The sequence below is a fragment of the Aspergillus pseudodeflectus genome (genome assembly GCF_044049435.1).
Source record: "Aspergillus pseudodeflectus strain CBS 756.74 chromosome Unknown BJX68scaffold_7, whole genome shotgun sequence".
NCBI classification, from domain to species: domain Eukaryota; kingdom Fungi; phylum Ascomycota; class Eurotiomycetes; order Eurotiales; family Aspergillaceae; genus Aspergillus; species Aspergillus pseudodeflectus.
Genome location: NW_027263783.1, coordinates 26,859 through 44,281, shown reverse-complemented (window position 1 = coordinate 44,281; position 17,423 = coordinate 26,859). Strand labels below are relative to the sequence as shown.

Sequence of the window (17,423 nt, the reverse complement as noted above, 5' to 3'; positions counted from 1 at the left end):
AACTTTGAAGGGAAGGAAGGAACGATTGCCCATCCTGGCGACCCTCATGTTCCCTTTTGTCTTCTGCGGGGATCCACTGTGCCTTGGGACGCGGGAAATTGTTGCAATGAGATGGCGGGATGGCCAGTGACAATCGCACCTGGTTGAGCTAGTCCAAAAACCGGTTTCCAGGATACACGCCATGTGGGGTACCGGGATTTGCCCATGAGACGTTGGAATTTGGCTCCCGGAGAGTTGGGATTCTTTCTTATTCGAGGGCCAATTGCTGTTGTCCATTCACTCAAGCATTCTGCAGCTGCATTTCCAGTGCGCAGTTGGAAATGGCCGAGACGCACCCCAGCGGCTCGTGCGCAAGTTCACAGGGCTTCACCTTGAAAGGAAAACCGGGAACCTGGAGTGGAGAATCAGACGGGGTAATCGCAACTGCAACGGTCGACAAAACAGGCAGTCGGTGGCGGCCGCGAGTCAGTAGGCCATCCTTCGCCGTTGGGACTAGCTATTTATGCCTCCCTATCATGCAATCGCCTCGTAAATATTCCGAGCGAATCCGAGTCTCGCCCGCGGGCCGAAACTCTGCGTGGCTTCACACCCGTGGGGAAATCTTGTGTCTGGCTGTCATTCACCCCGTATTTGATGAGCCTTCACTCGCCCATTCACCTACTCGAAACACAATAGTTCACCAAGAATCAGGTCTTCAAAATCTCCGGCTCCGACGCATCTACACCGCTCCAGGACTCGGCCGCTCCCCGGCCACATAAGGCTGGGCGCACATTCCAAGGAAGCGGATCCCTGCTTATCATCATCCCTTGGCCGTCTCGGCCTGCTCCGCGTGCGCCGCCAACCAAGCTCTCTGTGTGACATGCTTCCTATGCGCCATGCCGCCGGTAGCGCTGCACACCTTGTACTCCGTATTACTCCCGGAACCCGGATTTACATCCCGTGCGGGGCCTGGAGGTGATGGTTGTCAGTTCATCCCGGTGGAAAGGATGAATCTTGCATCGATTGTCCTTTTGCTACTTTGACCCATGTCGCGGCTCGAATATAATGACTCGCCTACACAGCCATCCTCGAGTTGTTGACACCGTCTGTTCCTGAGAGGTGCCTGAGCCCTGTTGTTCTCACCTCTTCTCCGTCCATAGTAGACCTACTCTGTCTAGCCTGGGGATGCCTCGTCCTATTTGTTTCCCTTGCCATTTGCAATGGGGTTGCTGCACCTCTGCGTACTTCTACACCCAAAGAGCGATGCAGCCAGTTGGCATAATCTGGCTTCCCAGATATTCGATACGCACCCTCTCGAGGCGGCCGAGGCCTTTAGCGTGTCCCTCTGCTGCGGCGCTGGCAATGCCTCGATTCGGCTAATAGTGACGCCGTACTGGCTGATCACCTGCCCCGCCCGCTGTCGAAAACGGCTTGTTGCAGGCTCCCTATGCGGCGCGTATGCACGAAGTAGATCCTCAGGTCCCGCGTATTCTATTAGGAGCCACCACTTGAGTGCCAGCCATGATGTGCTTCCTTGAGTCAAACCCACCATTTGGTCGTCGCCCAGTATATTTCTATCAATGGTTGCCGACCCGCCTTGTCTTGATGTGCGCACGCCATACCTAATGGGTGCCATGGCAGTTTTCTCTTCCGCCCAATTGGAAATCCCAACACATACTGACATATTTATCCTTTATGCTATAGCCGCTGTTGGGAATGTACCAAATTTCGGATCTTTTGCAAACCCTAATTGGTGGGACCTTGTACATCGGCATGACCATGGAATTAAGGCGGATAATGCATCGACAGAACTACGAAGCAAATCATTGCTTGGCTTGGTGATTCCCTTATTCGTATTCCGCTGATTGCGGGGTAGTTGGAGACCAACTCTGTATATCGAGCGGTCGTGTCTCCTGAAGAGCAATTGACCGTTAGAGCGCGTCGAAGAAACGGAGCTGGGGAGGGGGTTGCAAGCACATTTCCGGCACATATGGACATGTCCCGCTCACATTCCAGCGCGCCCAGGAGCTAAGGCCTGAGAGAGACACGCGAAAGTATAAATGCCCATCAAAACCCGGCCGTCTCTCGACTGACTCGACATAAAGGTCATCTCTACAGGCTTTGTATCCGAGACCGTCGTTCAAACCTCCAACCTGACGATTGAAACCCATCCTCATCACTCGAAAAGTTATATAAACCAACCCGGAAGCCAGAAGAGCCGCATACAATATTTCCAACGATCTCCGCCTGATGCCGCGCAGCAACGGCGCGGGGGGCCACCACGAGCAATGCGAAGAGACCAGATTCGTACCCTGCCAAGGTGACCCTAGTTGATCGCGCCTTCCTATCTCATACATCACGCTTTCCTCGCTTCTATGCTTGTCCTCGGCACGACGGAAAGGAGCGACTCAGTCGTCTGGTAGCCTAAGCAACGAAGCACGCATGAAAGGCAAGGTACGGCCTGCTCGCGGTTTACGGATTTGCAAATACTCAGCCAAGGGATTGTGATTGAGAAGAGGGATCATCCAGTATATTAAGACCGGGTATAGACGCGACAACTTTTCCAGCATGCATGAACGATTACTCAATCAAACCCTCGCTACCTCAAACTGAACGTCATCCCCATCGACTCCCTCGGCCGCTCCCTCGCCTTGTCAAGCGTCATCTGCGTCGTCGCAGCGCAAAGCCTCCCTGTAAGCTCCTCGCGATCGGGCATCCCCTTCCCACTCGACGCCACCCGAGCCTCGTAATCACCATCGACAGGCGCCATTCCTCGTTGTGTTGCCTCCGTCACCTCGAGCAACGTTTCCCGACTCGTGCAGCTTGCCACCGCATTCGCGACTTTCTCGTGCCATGACTTTTCCTCCTTTTCGGCCGCGATGACGGCGAAGTGGGCGCGGCGGTAGACGCCGATTCCGCTGATTACGCCGCTGACGATCTCGTAGGCGAAGAGGACGGGAAGCGCGTAGTTGAGCTGTGGGTTGCATCCTCCGGACCAGATGTGTATTAGGACATTGTAGACGGCGTGCGCGGGGAGGGCGAATCCCCATTTGTAGAATCCCGGGGACAGTTCAAAGGGGATTAATGTGGACGCGACGTTTGTGACGACCCATGTGATCAGAGCCATGGGGACGTAGGGCGCGGGTATCCAGACAGCGACGACATCGAGCGTGAGGAAGTTGAGATGCGCGAAGAGCCACAGCGTTAACCAGGACAGAACCCATTGGTAGCCATTAACGTCCCAGCCGGCGCGGAACGCCCAGACGGCGCCAATGGCACACATAGAGCCGGCGAGGGTGTAGAGGCCGGAGATGGCGAAGCGGAAGAGGATCATGCGGAGGGGTTTGACGCGGCCGAAGAGTTTGAATTGGGCGTACAGGCCGTTGACCGTGCCGAGGAAGAAGAAGCCCTGGTTCATGAGGAGGATGATTACTAGGGTGTTGTAGATGAGGCGGGATCCCTGCGAGGTGGGCTGGATGTTGACCGAGACGAGCTCCCACGGGTTCGAGTAGGCGGATACAGCAGCGGGACTGGATGTGTCGAGGGACTGCATGGCACCGGTACCGTTGAGCTGCACATAGGCGACTCGGGCGGCCTCCGACAGGGTTCGGACCTGCTGGTTAAGCGAGTCAATGGTGGTCGGGTATCGCGCTTGATTCCAGACCCAGGTGAGGACGTCGCTCGTATTGTAGGATGAGGCTGCGTCGGCATCGCTCAGGGCAGCGGCCAGGCGATCCGATGCACCAGGAGCAGTGTAAAGGGCCCCCCAGTACTCAATGTCGCAGACGGACGAGCGCAGCTCACCGGGCTGAGAAAACTGCGAGGGCGACTTTTCAGTCAGGGTGAAGAAGGTGTCGGCGCGGAGTCCGTCGTACGCCTGGCGCACAGCTTCGCCAACCACGCCCCCGTCGTAGTCGACAAACGCAACATTTAAGTTGTGAAGGTGTCCTCCCAGCTGATACAACGAGCCGAGAATGTAGGAGAAAAGAACAAGAAAAAGCACGGTCAAGAAAATTCCAAAGACGGCGGCAGTCCGAAGCACAGCAAATCGCGACTTTCGCAGTCCCGGCTCTGAGATCTTGACGAGGCGCTCCTCGGCTTTTGGATAGAGGGGAATCATACTCGAGAACAAAGTGCTTACGGCTGAAAAAAGGGAACCAGGGGCTCCTCTGGATTTAATCCGGGTTGGGCCCTCCTACAGAGTCAGGTGACGTCGATTTATAAGCATCATCTCAGCATCAACAAGAATTATCGAGCACTTATCGAGCTATAAGAAACTCAAAATACTCCCGCAGCGCGTACGCTGAGCGCTTTGCATGCCGAGTCTTTTGCGGGCTGGCGTAGTCGATCCAAGTCACCCCTGCAGCCCAGCGCCCACTCCCAGTTGTCCAGGAAGCTCCACGCACAGTACGATTTAATAACCACTGCTTCCTGGCACGCCTTGGCCACCTCCGCCAGATACGCCCGGAAGACCCCCGCTCGGAATGGATCCTCGACAATCTCTCCTGGCGCGGCGGGGGCCGGACCCTCGTGCTCCCCCTTTACCGTCGTCCCGTTATCGGTGATGCAAATCGCGACCCCGTACCGCGCCCATCCAGCGGAGCAGCTTCGCCCATCCCCACGGCGCCATTCGAAGCCACTGGGTTGTCGGACTCGGGACCTCGAGGCTTCCCATTGCGGTTCTCGTTCAGAAACTCGACGTTTCCTCGATAATCGGATCGCTCCGGAGCGCCCTCGAGATGCCTGGCGTAAAACGTGGTGAACGGGTTCATCCCATACACCTCCAGACTCCCTCGCACAACCCTCTTCTCATCTTGGATAAACTGCGGCAACCTATCACCCAGCGGGGGTCTCATGGAAGCAGGATAATCGCCCGTTCCATAAACCGGATCAGCAAACCCACTAATCTCAAACTCCTTTGTGCGCTCAGCGGCCTCGACATCTTTCGCGTCATTCTCATCCCACGGCTCATACCAGTTCCCATCCAGCGTGATCATGATGCAACCCTTTTGAGTCGGCTAAAAGTCGCGTTTATACATCACGCAGCGCGTCTCCATGGGAGACTAACTCCGTATGCCCGACAATCCACGGTTCCGTATCGCTCGCATGGCCAGGTGCATTCCTCCCCTGTGCGTATCCTGCGCGAGCAGTAAGACCAGGTTCATTGTATGTGATCCAGTGTTTAACCCGATCACCGAAGCGCTCGAAGCAAAGGCGCGCGTAGCGCATGAAGTCGGCGGTATAGCGCTGCTTGTCGAGCATCCCCCCGTATCGCTCATACAAAGCTAGAGGTAGATCCTAGTGGTAGAGCGTAACTCACGTCGTGATCCTGTTGTGAATATGCTCGTCGATGAGGTTACCGTAGAATGCCAGGCCAGCTTCGTTGATGGGGTCCGCTTCTCCCCCAAGAGGGATTATGAGCGAGCAGGACAGTGAGAAGCCATACGCGCGTGCACCATACTCCTTCATCCGTGTGGCATCTTCTTTCCAGAGATGGTACGCGTTGCAGGCGTCAGATGGCGTGCTCCCGTCTCTGATCTTACCGGGAAGCCGGGAGAATGTGTCACAGATCGACGGGCCACGGCCGTCTTCATCCCATGCGCCTTTGATCTGAGCAGCGGCGGTCGCATATGTAACTCCAGGTAAAGTCGGGAGGGCGAGACCCCTGGAGCTTGGGGTAGAAGGGCGGGCTTGAGGTTGAGGAGGCATATCAATGTCGGACGTGTAGCGGAAAGACTGGGAATCTCACCATGTTCAGCTGTCACCTGCGTTAGTACATATGTGTTGCTTGCATTTCCACGGATAAATTGTGGATAACGAACTCTTGCTTGCCGCCAGTCCAAGAAAGCCCAGTCCCTTTCTCCAACTTGGTATGGCTATAGCCTGTCTTGGCGTGAAATTCTCCGGGGAAGAATCATAGAGCCGGAAGTGGTCCACCAGCTCACGGGCAATCTCACTATGAGAATGACCTACCAGACAGAAGTGCCGACCAGAGATATATACTTCGATTTCTCATTGACGTAAATACCATAAATCTGGCGTTTCAAAGTTCTCTCGCTGCCTCACGCAAATCCAATTCCAGCCCAAGGTCACAGATCAAATGATAGCCATGGACTCGGAAAATGTAGCTGGTGGTGTAAGACTCGGGGGCCAGATCGTGCGCGACTAAAGCAAAGCTATTAAGGATGCTGTTTAGCTTGCTCACGAAGTCGACGTTCCTATCCTGATCATTGGCCTCAGCACCGACTACGAATACGAGGCGTTGGATAGAACCGGCCTGCTGCTACCTGGTCGAGAGAACGAGATGATATAAAAGGTTGTAATGCGAATCCGAACAACGTGGTGATCATACAGGCAGGTATGCCTATCGAAATGCCGTGGATCCACACCTTCAACATACCAGTGTATGGCTGGTACGGGGGTCAAGAGACTGGCCGCGCGATCACCGATGTGCTGTGGGGAGCAGTCAATCTATCAGGCACACTTTCGCAGTTTAGTTACTCGAATCTCAAGGTGCCGACGGTGTTTCCAAAGAATGGGCAGATGGACATCCCACTTGCCGTGACGAACGCTGGAAAGCAGTGGGGCTGCCGTGGTGCAACTATATATTTCAGATCGGGAATGTTCAGTTCAGCGACCACGCAAGGAGCTAAAGGCGTTTAAAAAAACGCGGCTAAACAAGGGTGAAACCAGGACGTGTCATATTCAGCGGACTACGTGGGTCTCCAAAGACGATGCGGTCGGGGTACTTGGCGCGTCGGAGTGGGCAAGTTACAAGATAGGTTACCAATTCGACCACCCCATCTCCGCAGCCCTGATTTGCTCCGTGTCGAGCTGATACCCTGGAATTTCCGGAATAGAACCGACTGCCCTTCTTAGCCAGTCTCCGAGGACCTTGTCGTTGCTGGCCCTCTCAGTCCGCGGACTGTCTTCCGAGATGCGGACGGACTGCGTGATGCTAACAGGGTGGTCGATGGCTTCCTCTTTTTCTTGATCGTTGGTTTCAATGTCTTCCTCGGGCACCTCGACTTCCTCTTCTCCGTCGGCCTCGAGATTTTCCTCTCCCTCTTGCCCATCCTCGTCGAAACTAGCATCTGAAGGATCGAGTGCGTCTTCATCCTCGGGCTCCTCCAGGAGAGGGCGAGCGTCATCTTCATCGTCGCTAACGTCCATATATTGGGCTGCAACCCGCTCGCGATCCTCAGCACTCGAACCCGCGAGATCAAACTTGACGCACGAGATGCGCTGCTCGCCGTCCCGCCAGTCCTCGTCGGCGCTGATAAGTAGGAACGCCTTGTACGGCTCCAGATCCGGGAATTCATGCTGCATGCCGGGGAGACGTCCCACGGGGGGCCGGAGCCGCGACAGATTTCGCAGGATCGGCTGGCCCCACCGGAGCTTGTCTTCTCGGCGCGTGTATCTGAATTCTAGCCGCCGGTACAACTTGAGGACCATCCCGAGATCCAGGCGCGAGGCCCGTTCCGCAAGATAGTGCGCCTTGCAGTCCGCTTCCCTCCCTCCAGGCAGGAAATAGGCGTCCAGGCGGAAGGGGAAGTCGGAGCCCAGGTGGGAGTTATCGAAGATGTTGTAGAGGGCCACGAGTGCCTCGGCTTGCGACGGGCTTGGAGCTGCGTTTGGGTGGGTGAGGTAGAGCACAAAGGGAAATAGCGGTGGAAGCGTCGAGTACATGATTTGCGGTGGGTTTTGAAACACCATCAAAGCCGGGTTCCCGGCGTGGTCGGTAAATGGGACGGTGTGCGTTTGTGGAGAGAAGTGCTGCCATCCCCTGCCATGGCCCCTGACGGGTCGTGGGAGACGATCCAGAAACATCCTGCTACGCTCCAGGCCATCTTTTCGTATGTCCCAGGTCTTGCGCCAGAGCATGGTACAGGCACCGCCGCGGTGGTAGTGACAATGTGTGTTGAAAACTGAATCCAGACAAAGCCGGCCCCAAATGTGTAATTGAGTGTTGGCGGCTGTGCATGCCGCCCAGATGCCAGGGTATGGCTCTGGGCCAGCGCGCTCCAGCTCCTCTTGGTTACCGCTCTGCGCGGCTCTATGCTTCCAGTAGTAAAAGTTGCCCCGAGATCCCTCGGCGTCTCCGTCTTTCAGAGCAAGCAGTTTTAGAGGGCGTCGTCGCTGCGCCAAAAGGGAAGTGACCTCAGTCGCCACAAAGCTAGCCAAGGAGTCAGGAGCTTTTTTGTTAGCCCAGTCAAGATTAAGAACTAGAGTATCTATGCTCTCTGGTAGTGTCTGTGCTATGTGTTGTGATGACAACCACTCCTTCGTCATGCCATATAGGACAGAAGTTTGGATGTCAAGGCGCTTTAATTGCGAAAACTCCTGCAAGGAGCCAAAGGGAGATGGGGGACGATCGTCCAGGTGAGATGCAGTGTAATAAAGGTCCAGCTCCTCAAGAGTGTCCCGGTGATGTTGCAGAGCATTCCACAAGTCCGGAAGCGAGAACTCGCCCTGGTCCCAGTTCAAGGACAATCGAGTCAGAGATGGTACCAAAGATAGAAGTGCTTGGATATCAGAGCCTGTAGACGCGGATCCGGCGCTTATAACGAGCCGCAGTTCTTCCACTTGACATATCTTCCCACTCTGATGTTGGCGTTCAAGAAGAGATGCGGCCCCCTCTGGATCTAGGTCATAAAGAGCGAGGGTGCGAAGACTCGGAAACCACAGACATGGCCAGAAATCATGCAGCTTCAAAGCTGGCCGAGACACCATGGGTGACCAAGGTGCGTCAGGCGCCGCGGGCGGGACCTCGCCCAGTAGATGGACGTGAGCCAGGTGGCGCAGACAAGGCAGCGGGCTCCCGTTCTCGTGGGAGCGCAGTATTTCCTTGAAGACATGGCCCATCAGATCAGTCTCTGGAAGATGCATATAAAGTATTGACAGATTTGGGAGACAGATTAACAGCAATATAACCAGCGGCCTGCAATCGCGATTGGCAAGTGCTTCGGGATTCAGGATCTTTGCCTCCAGCGCATCCACATTCAGGTTCGGGGTGCCATGCAGTGCTAAGCGGAGCCTTGTCCGCATGAGGTTTACATCCTCGTGTGAAAATATGACAACATTATCCGCAGCGGCAGGGTCAGTCTTTAGAACGTCCGGATAGAACCCCCAGTTCCCCACATTAATCGCCCGCACGCTCTCAGCGAGACACGGGCGGGACAGAATCGTCCGTACAAAGCGCCACAGGTACTGGCGGGAATTCCGCGCACCATTATAAGACCATTGTGAGTATAGACGCGCTCTAATAATGTCATACCATGCGCGGCTGACCGTCATTAGCTGGCTGGATTGGTGAATGTCTGTTCCGACGTTGAAGCCGCGGCTGTGCTCGGCGTTATTGTATGCGCGGTCGCGGAGGGTAGTAGCAAGGATTTGCTCAAAGAGCTCCGGAGGCAGGTTGGCTGGATCAGGCATGGTGGATAGTGGAGATGATAATATGATTGCAGTGAGAGGCAAGCGTGAAGGGAAAAGAGGGAGGGGAGCAGAGGGGATAAAGGAGAGACTCTGCAGACTTGACCTTGGAAGTTTCGCGGGCTGAAGGATGGCCAAGCCTTGGCACAAGAACTGACCAATTATATTATATATTATCAAGTTCTGGGCAGATGGAGGACAGGGATGTTGCTATGTTACATTCACAAGAGCACACCATACCCTCTCGTGGGCGCTGGGCCTCCAACTAGTACATGTGCACTCTCATCACAGGAAAACATTTACCCGCTCGCCCCTGTACTGCCAGTATCATGGCAATTATTTAAATAGTACTTTTCCTACTGGGACATCGGGTCTTTCTCGAGTGCTGTTAGCCTTCTCACCATACGGAGCAGCTAGACCTGGCACCGGTTCTGCAGACGAAAAAGTACTATATTACATCGTGGAATCTCAAATTTCAAGTTAGCCCGAGGCTGCAAGTGCGAGATCTTAAGGGGTTAAGCCAAATACGTCTTTAGTTTACCCCTGCAGCAAGATCTGAACGCCTGGTACGGAGGTTGATCTGGGATCTCCCATGCAGACGGAGGCGATCTGTTATGCAGCTTCTACTGGCCCCGATGTACATGCAGGCGCTAAAGGGAGGTTAAAGCACCCTGCATTCGTACGAACTGCATACTGAATTTGACCGCACGGACATAATGACTTGGAGTTTAGTTCCTAGAAGCCACGGTGAAAGCGCTACACTATGGGTCTAGTTTGGAGGCGAGTAAGACATTTAGGGTATATAGCCGATTGGCATCACTCTGCAAACACTGATTACTCTTTATGCCCGGGGTGTCAGTATATCTTTATTGCCAGTATACTGTTCTGGCATTGCATATACGTGTGCATCTAATTAGATAAGCCGTTGACTCTTTCTTTGCCCCTTTTCCAACTATCTTTTCATAAAACTCAATGTAAGGTCATGTTGTTGATACGTCCAGAGTTCTATAATCTTGAGTGATTGGTACTATTTCCACGGAGCATAGCGGACTCCTTGCAGTAGCAGAAAACTAGTAGCTCATTAACTGTGGGTGACCGATTTACCAACAGTGTACACCAGAGCTTCATGCTGCAATCCCCAGCGTCTATATTGTCAAGCGTCGGTTTCCGGAACAACACTCCTCAGCGCTCCTGTCTCAATATCAAGAGCATAGCCTATAACTAGAGCTTCTGCTCTCAGAAATGGCCAGTTTCTGATCACACCTACATCTTGCCGGATGCTCTCGTCAAGGCCAACGCTACTCGATGTGGTCAGTCCGCTGGAAGTAGTGGTGTAGCACCGGAGATGCCACTTACTCTCGGAAGGTACCAAACCATTTGTCCTTGATCGTGGAGGCGTGAATTGGGGATCTCTGACATAGTTTGGATCGCACCTCATCATCCGTCGTGAACAAGCCGCCACAATCTGGGGAACCTCGTTTAGCACTATGCTATCTGAAAGGACAGGAGGTGGGGACTTAATCTCTTACCCGAATGGTGTACTACCACGATCAGGTCGATAGCACCAATTGTCCCCATGACTTCAAGACTTCTCAAGGCATCCGCAGCACGACCACCTGCATTGCGAATTACCAGCGCCTCTGAGATGCGGAATGTTAGCAGCAAGGAAGACATCCTTCATCATGGTAGGGAATTGTACCTCCCCGCCTTAGGCCAAGAAACTCGTCCGGATTGACTCGTGCATCGGCACAAGATACTTCATAGGTTAGCCAGGTCTAGAAAAGCGGGTGCCCGACGGTGACGAGGACGCTCACTAATGCAGATGGCCCCATGTTTAGGAGTGATTGCTACTATGTCCCTCAGCATCGGTGGCGCTTTGTAGGTATCGAGCGTCTTCCTATACGCAACATTAGCACCTCTGGTTCTTTTAGTCTTCGAACTAACCTGCCTGTTTCGCTCAAGTAATTCGTCAAACCGCTGACTAGCCATAATGACAATATAGAGTTCAACTCGGTCTAAGCAGTAGGCACGTTGATGTCCCTCTTAGTCAATGCAGATCAAGCTCGCTGGTCCAAAGACGGTATTAGAGGTTATTCGGAGTTAGCAAAGATGATAGGCACATTTAGGATCTTATGTAGGTTGTGTTATGTATGGGCTTGGCGGTGAGCGGCACTTGTTGGTAACCGTTGAACAGAACCCTATTCCCTATTTATTGATTACTGATAATTTAAAGTTCCGCCTCCATCATCTCGACCCACCTTTTACACCTAACTTCTATCTGCTGAAGCTTTGTTGAGCAAGTCACAATCTTTCTGCCTTAATACTCCCCCAACAAACCAGTCTTTCGTGAACAATGAAGAATAAAGTAAGCGAATCCGAAATTGCCGATGCTTGAGCAAATAAGTGCGGCTGCAAACGCTGCGGCAATCTATAACACTACATGATCTGGAAAATCATGATAATATCCAGATAGGAAGAAATAGTAAACCGAGATATCTGGTTGTCAGATACTTGCCGCGACAGTACATCCCTTGGAAGCCACAGAGACCATAATGAGTGGTTCTGTTTGTAATTACAGGCATGCCTGCTGGCAAGGGCGCAATAATATCTCAACCGGCTTGGAATTGCGGGAGTCGTTACTGTTGGTTTGGCCCATATGTCAGGTTGCAGGGGTTTCGCACATTCACAGACTGTGACGAATCTTTGGTCAGGGCTTCGTATCATCAACAGGGCACATAAAGCCTTAATTTCAACAGAAGGTTATTCAGCCGCAATGGACCTGTCATGGGTTTCAGCACAAGGTTAGCCTTCCCTTAACAAACGACCTCATCTACAAACTATGATTTTTATTTGTCACTCAGTCCAGATATTCAGGCTATAGATATGGATTGAGGCTATTCTCTATCATATCATCTCAAGGAGCGAAAGTATCCAGCAACTAACAAACCGCGTTAAAGATAGGAATCTAGATACAGTCTCCATGCAGATTGTCCACAGGATCCAACGTTGAGAGGGCACAGTTGCTCCCAACCCAACCTCCAATGCGCAGCAGCGACCCGCCCGGCCGACAGCCAACTACTTTATCAAAATCCGCTTACAATCATCCTCCTCGATCGTAAACTCGCAGTTATTCTTACCCACCACGCCAACAATCACATTCGAAAGAAAATCACCAGGCGCTCTCACCTGTAGAAAGTCGTTATCCCGTAAGTTCCGCCCATCCGCCCACTCGCAAATGTTGTCCAGTGCACCCTCCACTGTCCCGCCGAGTCCCTCGGGATTCGGCGAACCGAAGCACCTCGGCTCCTCTGTATCGGGATTCGGCCTCAGAGGCTCTGGGTAGGCTCTGGTGATGGAATAGGAGGTGGAGGGGGTGGCGCAGGTACTGTGACTGTGATCGTCACATTAGGAGGCGGCGGCGGAGGCTCAGTGACCGTGATCATCGACGTGATGGGCGACCCAACTCCAGCCCCGTTGGGTGTATCCTGTCCGGATCCCGGTCCACAGGTGGGTCACACCTCAAATTCGGGGTTCTGGGGTGCGTCGTCCCAGTGTCGATGGGGTTGTAGTCGCCGTCTGGGTCTGCGGGCGGTGGCATCAGGGTGCAGCTCATGTCGTCTTCGTCTTCGTCTTCGGACTTACGATTCCATTAGCACGAAACACTTGGAAATAGACATGGGGGCCTATATATCTTCCTATTCCTTTGTTAGCCTATTTGCAGGGCTAGTTGGGCCTGGTCTTCCGCCCGGTGGGACGGGGATGATGGTGATAATGTTGTCTACAATACAGATCAAACAGGGCAGAGGGCCGCGTGGTACTAATGGTAAAGGTTGAAAGATGAAGGTCGTACTAGTATTAGTACCTTAACCCCTTAGGCTAGAAAAGTATAAAGTTTTAGCAAAATCTTATAGGATCCAGGCTGGAATCACCAGATGCTGTAGGATAGGGAGTAAGAACCATCTACATACTAGACCCTGTTATCATGAGGTGTCCAATGCTGCGTAGGCTATGTTCATGTAGCTGATATAGTGTCATTGTGCTCCTCTCTAACTCTGCATTTAATAACAGGATACAAGCATCAAAACTACGCCTTGATCTACATAAGTAGGTACCTACGTAACGTGGCTTAACAGAACAACCAAGCAATTTGTGCCGGCGTCGTCGCGCCGCGAAAAATGTCCCTAATGTGCCCCCGCAGCCCAGCTTGCGCGAGGAGCCACTACATCTATAATATTAGGACAGAGGTGCCGCCTCTCTCAAAGAATAAGGTTGTTAGACCAATCTTACTAATTTCTACGTCCAGCAAGGTCGCTAAATCTGCCTGGATAGTATTAGTCCTCTTTTGGTAAGCGTGATCCCCAGGTAGATCTGAGGTTGGCGTTAGCCACGGGAGAGGGAGAGGAATAAAAAGAGTCTGTGCTACTACTACTAATAATGTTAATGCTATCTTAGAGGGTGGCAAGGGTGTCCGCAGGCACCCGCCCACAAGCTAAGTCTCGCATTACGACCGGGAGACTGCCTGTCAGGTTGGCCATGTGTCCTAGAGAGAGGAGGTGCGAGTTATATTCAACTTCATAGAGGAGGCCTCCTTTCTCCTTGGTAAATTTAAAGAGTAAAGGGAGTTTTACGCCGTGGGATTACATGCATATAGACGGTTCATGGCGGAAAACAGCTTGGTTTGCCTCGTTGGAAGCGGGGTTGAAAGGACAAGGGAGTGCTCAAGGGAGTTAGACGCCTATTAGTATGTTAGGAGGACGTTAATAAGAGGGAGTGAGATTAGAGGACGGGATCTGGACCAGACCTGACGACAGTTTAGAGGTGCTGATATGGTAGCTCGTTGTCCATTGTAATAGTAATAAGATCGTTGATCGTCACAAGGAGTGCGTTAGAAGTAGCGAGGCACTCACCCTTGTCCAACTAGATTCGAAGAGGGAGGTGATCTAGGAGGGGACTGATGAGCTTGTAGCTACTAGGCTGATCTTGATTCATGTATGGCAGGCCAATGATAATGTCGGGGGTATTAAATATAGTAGCGAGGGTCAAGGCTGTTACGGCAATGGCCAGGCGTTGTGAAAGCGTGTCTGTGGCGATGGGTAGGGGATGAGGAGGGATTAAAAGGAGCTATGTTACTCGCTAGTAATATGTTAAAGAGTCTAGATGGGCTTTATATTAAGTAGATGTTCCTTCTAATACACAACTTATTGTTGTGTCTTGGAATCATGCGATAGTGGGCGCTGGTAATTAATATAGTAAGCCCACGGAAGGTAAGAGTTGTCTGGCATTGCGGGCTCAAGCTAAGCAGCCTCATATTTAGCGCCCACGGACTGCAGAACCAGCGAGAGGGAGGCCTTATTAGTAATGATATGGTGCGTTGACAGCGTTATGGACGTAACTTAAGGCTCCTTCTACTAAATCACTATATGGAAAAGCTGGTCACGGTTAAGTGAGAATGGTTTCTTGACTATGGCCTATAACTTCTCTTTGTCAAGTTCGTCTTGCCAGAATAATTGAGGTGGAGTTACTTTTTACGTGATCTGCCACAATGGAGCACCCCTGGACAGGCTATAGCGTGCTCGTAGGATGGGTGTTTCTATAATAACGGCGGCGAACGCGTCCTGGAGTAACTTATGATTGATTAACCCTCATACAACTAACTGGACAGTGGTGTTCAGCATGGATAGAGTATCAGAAATGATATAAAGTAGGAAAAGCTCCGCCTCTAATAGCTTGGCGGATAGGGTGCAGTCCAGTCCACACTAGCGGTTGACAGGTAGCTTGAGAAAGATTTCTAGTCGGGGTTCTCAGGCCCCTGAAAATTGTTAATGGTGAGCGCTAGGTCAGAAAGCACTCCCTGGCGGATAATGACTGGCAGGGGCACATGCTTGCCTAGTAACTATGTGATTTGACGCGTAGCCTTGACGGCCAGGAGCGAGTTGCCCCTAATCCCAAGAAAATCATCCTGACGACGAACATGCCATCCTTCGGGGAGGTTTAACAGGGTCTCCTAGATTTCTGTAATCATTTGCTCAGTAGGTGTTGTTAGGAGCTCCCTTTGTCCAGGCTAGTTGGACGCGGTCGCGCAAGCTGCTAGATTCCATAAAACAGTCCAGTCGACCTTGTAGCTGGTGGATTGTGGTAGTTCAATAAGTGTATGAATCTCTGCTAGACGCGAATAGGAAGGTAGAAGCGTAGTGAGTATGTACTGTAATCGCGTGGTGTTGATATCCTTCGGGGCTACGAAGGCGACAATGCGCACCTGGCCAGCTACAACAATAGTGGTGGCAGTGATGGCCGAATCTGCTACTCTGACAGTCTATTCAATTTCCTCCAGCTCGATGCGAAACCTGCGAACTTTGACCTGGTTGTCTATGCGACCCAGATATGTAATTGTCCCATCTTTATTCCACAAGCCCATATCACCTGTCCTATACATCGTCATCGCTTGCCCGTGCACGAAGGGATTCGGCATGAATAAATCTTGGCCAGGGACTGCGGTCGGGTTCCAATACCCGGAAACAACCTGCTCACTGGATATGAACATCTCCCCAGCAACGGCGTCGATGGTGGTCTAGTATGCAAACGTGGACTTGCAGCAACGGACGCCCTATGGTAACCGTCTCGCCAGGACGGAGCTGGATATTGGTGGAAAATGGGCCGCACTAGACGCGAGTGTCACTATCTACTCTCTAATGAGACTTCACGGGTGCTTACTTCGCTGGGGCCATAAATATTTCACAGTTGCTTAGTGGTCCAAGCGTCTGCCAGAGCCTGCGGTATAGCCTCCCTACCAAGGATCAGGGCTCTCGGCTTTGGGAAATCTGTGGGGGAGTAGGCGGAGATAATCGACGGGGTTATTATGATAGTATTGACTGTCGGTAGTGTTTGAACGGGTCTTTAGGGTCCTTGAGCACTAGAGTGGCGCCATAGCAGAGCGCACCAAGCATCTCCACAGTTACCAGGTCGAACCTACCGACGTAATTTGCGTAATACGCCGCCTAATTCCTAAATTAAGCTGCACTATTAGTGTCCTGATAACAAGCAGTAAGCTAAGATTATGCAAAGGCACACTTAGACAAGTCAGTCATGCGCACGGCCCAACAGAGGCGAGGGAGGGCAATATTTACCTTTCAGCACACCTGTGCTGCCAGAGGTGAATACAATATAGACTACATCTCTAGGCCGGCTCGTCGATTGAAGGGGGCTAATTGGATTAGCAAAGCCTTGAGTTGTACGTAGATATTCATCGACAATCATGACCCTCTCGCTGGGGAGTCGTGGGTTCGCCATGGCACAGGCGCGGTTGGCCGCCAAAGCCGGGGTTGCGCCAGATTGTTTCAGAATGGGCTGAATCCGGCTTGCGGGGAGGTTTATATCTACCGCGGGATGATCGGCCCACCGGGCAGCTGCCGTCTCGAATGCGTCCTTGACTGTTTGTGGCTGGTCGAGAGGAATCGCTACGTTGGTTCCCAGTTTCTCAGCTTGCAAGAGAGCCGAGCGCTCGTGCCCTCGTACTATCTGATCGAGGAGTCCACCAAGCTCGCTCGGCGGTAGAGCAGTCAGAATCCCCCCGAGAGCGTTACAGACACTAAGCCTTCCTTACACCATTAACAAGTGCCTCAACAGCCACTCGGAGCGTCTTAGCAATCACGTTCTCTAAAACAGTTCTCCCAACACTACTCAGATATGCGCAGAGTGTGCAGATAGACCAGTGGCTGACTGCATGGCTTCGCCCACTTCGGACTCTGGGCGCGTCGTGTGGGCATTAGTGTCTGCGCCCTCGGATGCCCTAGACTCGCTAGCTGTGGGCGAACCAGGGGCAGGGATAGAAGAGGAAAAGATTAACAAAAGACATAACTTGGCAGATTTGACGGACTATACAATATCAGTGCTATTACTTAACAGAAGTAGGCCATTTATGGTCTTGCACCGCGATGACGAGGGGTGGTGCTCGGCCAAATGCACGCCGGCCTCATTCTCTCAACGCGGGGGAGCCAAGCGAAAAATCAAGGCGC

The 17,423-nt window shown here is 52.5% G+C and overlaps 5 protein-coding genes across 5 annotated transcripts; all 5 read right to left on the bottom strand.

Annotated features, from left to right (window-relative positions):
* Window positions 1–1,877: 1,877 nt before the first annotated feature.
* On the bottom strand, window positions 1,878–2,457 carry BJX68DRAFT_191096 (uncharacterized protein). The gene has a single exon (XM_071037380.1). It carries the CDS (start codon window positions 2,334–2,336, stop codon window positions 1,911–1,913), a length of 426 nt encoding a protein of 141 aa, XP_070902577.1. The 5' UTR covers window positions 2,337–2,457; the 3' UTR covers window positions 1,878–1,910.
* Window positions 1,960–4,106, bottom strand: BJX68DRAFT_229369 (SNG1 family protein). Its single transcript, XM_071039023.1, has one exon. The coding sequence runs from the start codon at window positions 4,097–4,099 to the stop codon at window positions 2,579–2,581; it is 1,521 nt and encodes a 506-aa protein (XP_070902576.1). The 5' UTR covers window positions 4,100–4,106; the 3' UTR covers window positions 1,960–2,578.
* Window positions 4,107–4,238: 132 nt separating this feature from the next.
* BJX68DRAFT_253129 (glycoside hydrolase superfamily) lies at window positions 4,239–5,688 on the bottom strand (the record flags this gene model as incomplete). Its single annotated transcript, XM_071042670.1, has 5 exons — window positions 4,239–4,339; window positions 4,386–4,585; window positions 4,633–4,985; window positions 5,017–5,264; window positions 5,340–5,688. The coding sequence occupies 5 exons, from the start codon at window positions 5,686–5,688 to the stop codon at window positions 4,239–4,241; spliced, it is 1,251 nt and encodes a 416-aa protein (XP_070902575.1).
* A 1,074-nt stretch (window positions 5,689–6,762) lies between these two features.
* BJX68DRAFT_279157 (uncharacterized protein) lies at window positions 6,763–9,414 on the bottom strand (the record flags this gene model as incomplete). The annotated part of the gene is made up of 2 exons (XM_071048677.1): window positions 6,763–7,160; window positions 7,194–9,414. The coding sequence occupies 2 exons, from the start codon at window positions 9,412–9,414 to the stop codon at window positions 6,763–6,765; spliced, it is 2,619 nt and encodes an 872-aa protein (XP_070902574.1).
* Window positions 9,415–10,406: 992 nt separating this feature from the next.
* Window positions 10,407–11,259, bottom strand: BJX68DRAFT_191083 (carbonic anhydrase). Its single transcript, XM_071037379.1, has 3 exons — window positions 10,941–11,259; window positions 10,768–10,876; window positions 10,407–10,709 (listed from the first exon to the last, which is right to left on the bottom strand). The coding sequence occupies exons 1-3, from the start codon at window positions 11,083–11,085 to the stop codon at window positions 10,565–10,567; spliced, it is 399 nt and encodes a 132-aa protein (XP_070902573.1). The 5' UTR covers window positions 11,086–11,259; the 3' UTR covers window positions 10,407–10,564.
* Between the last annotated feature and the right edge of the window lie 6,164 nt (window positions 11,260–17,423).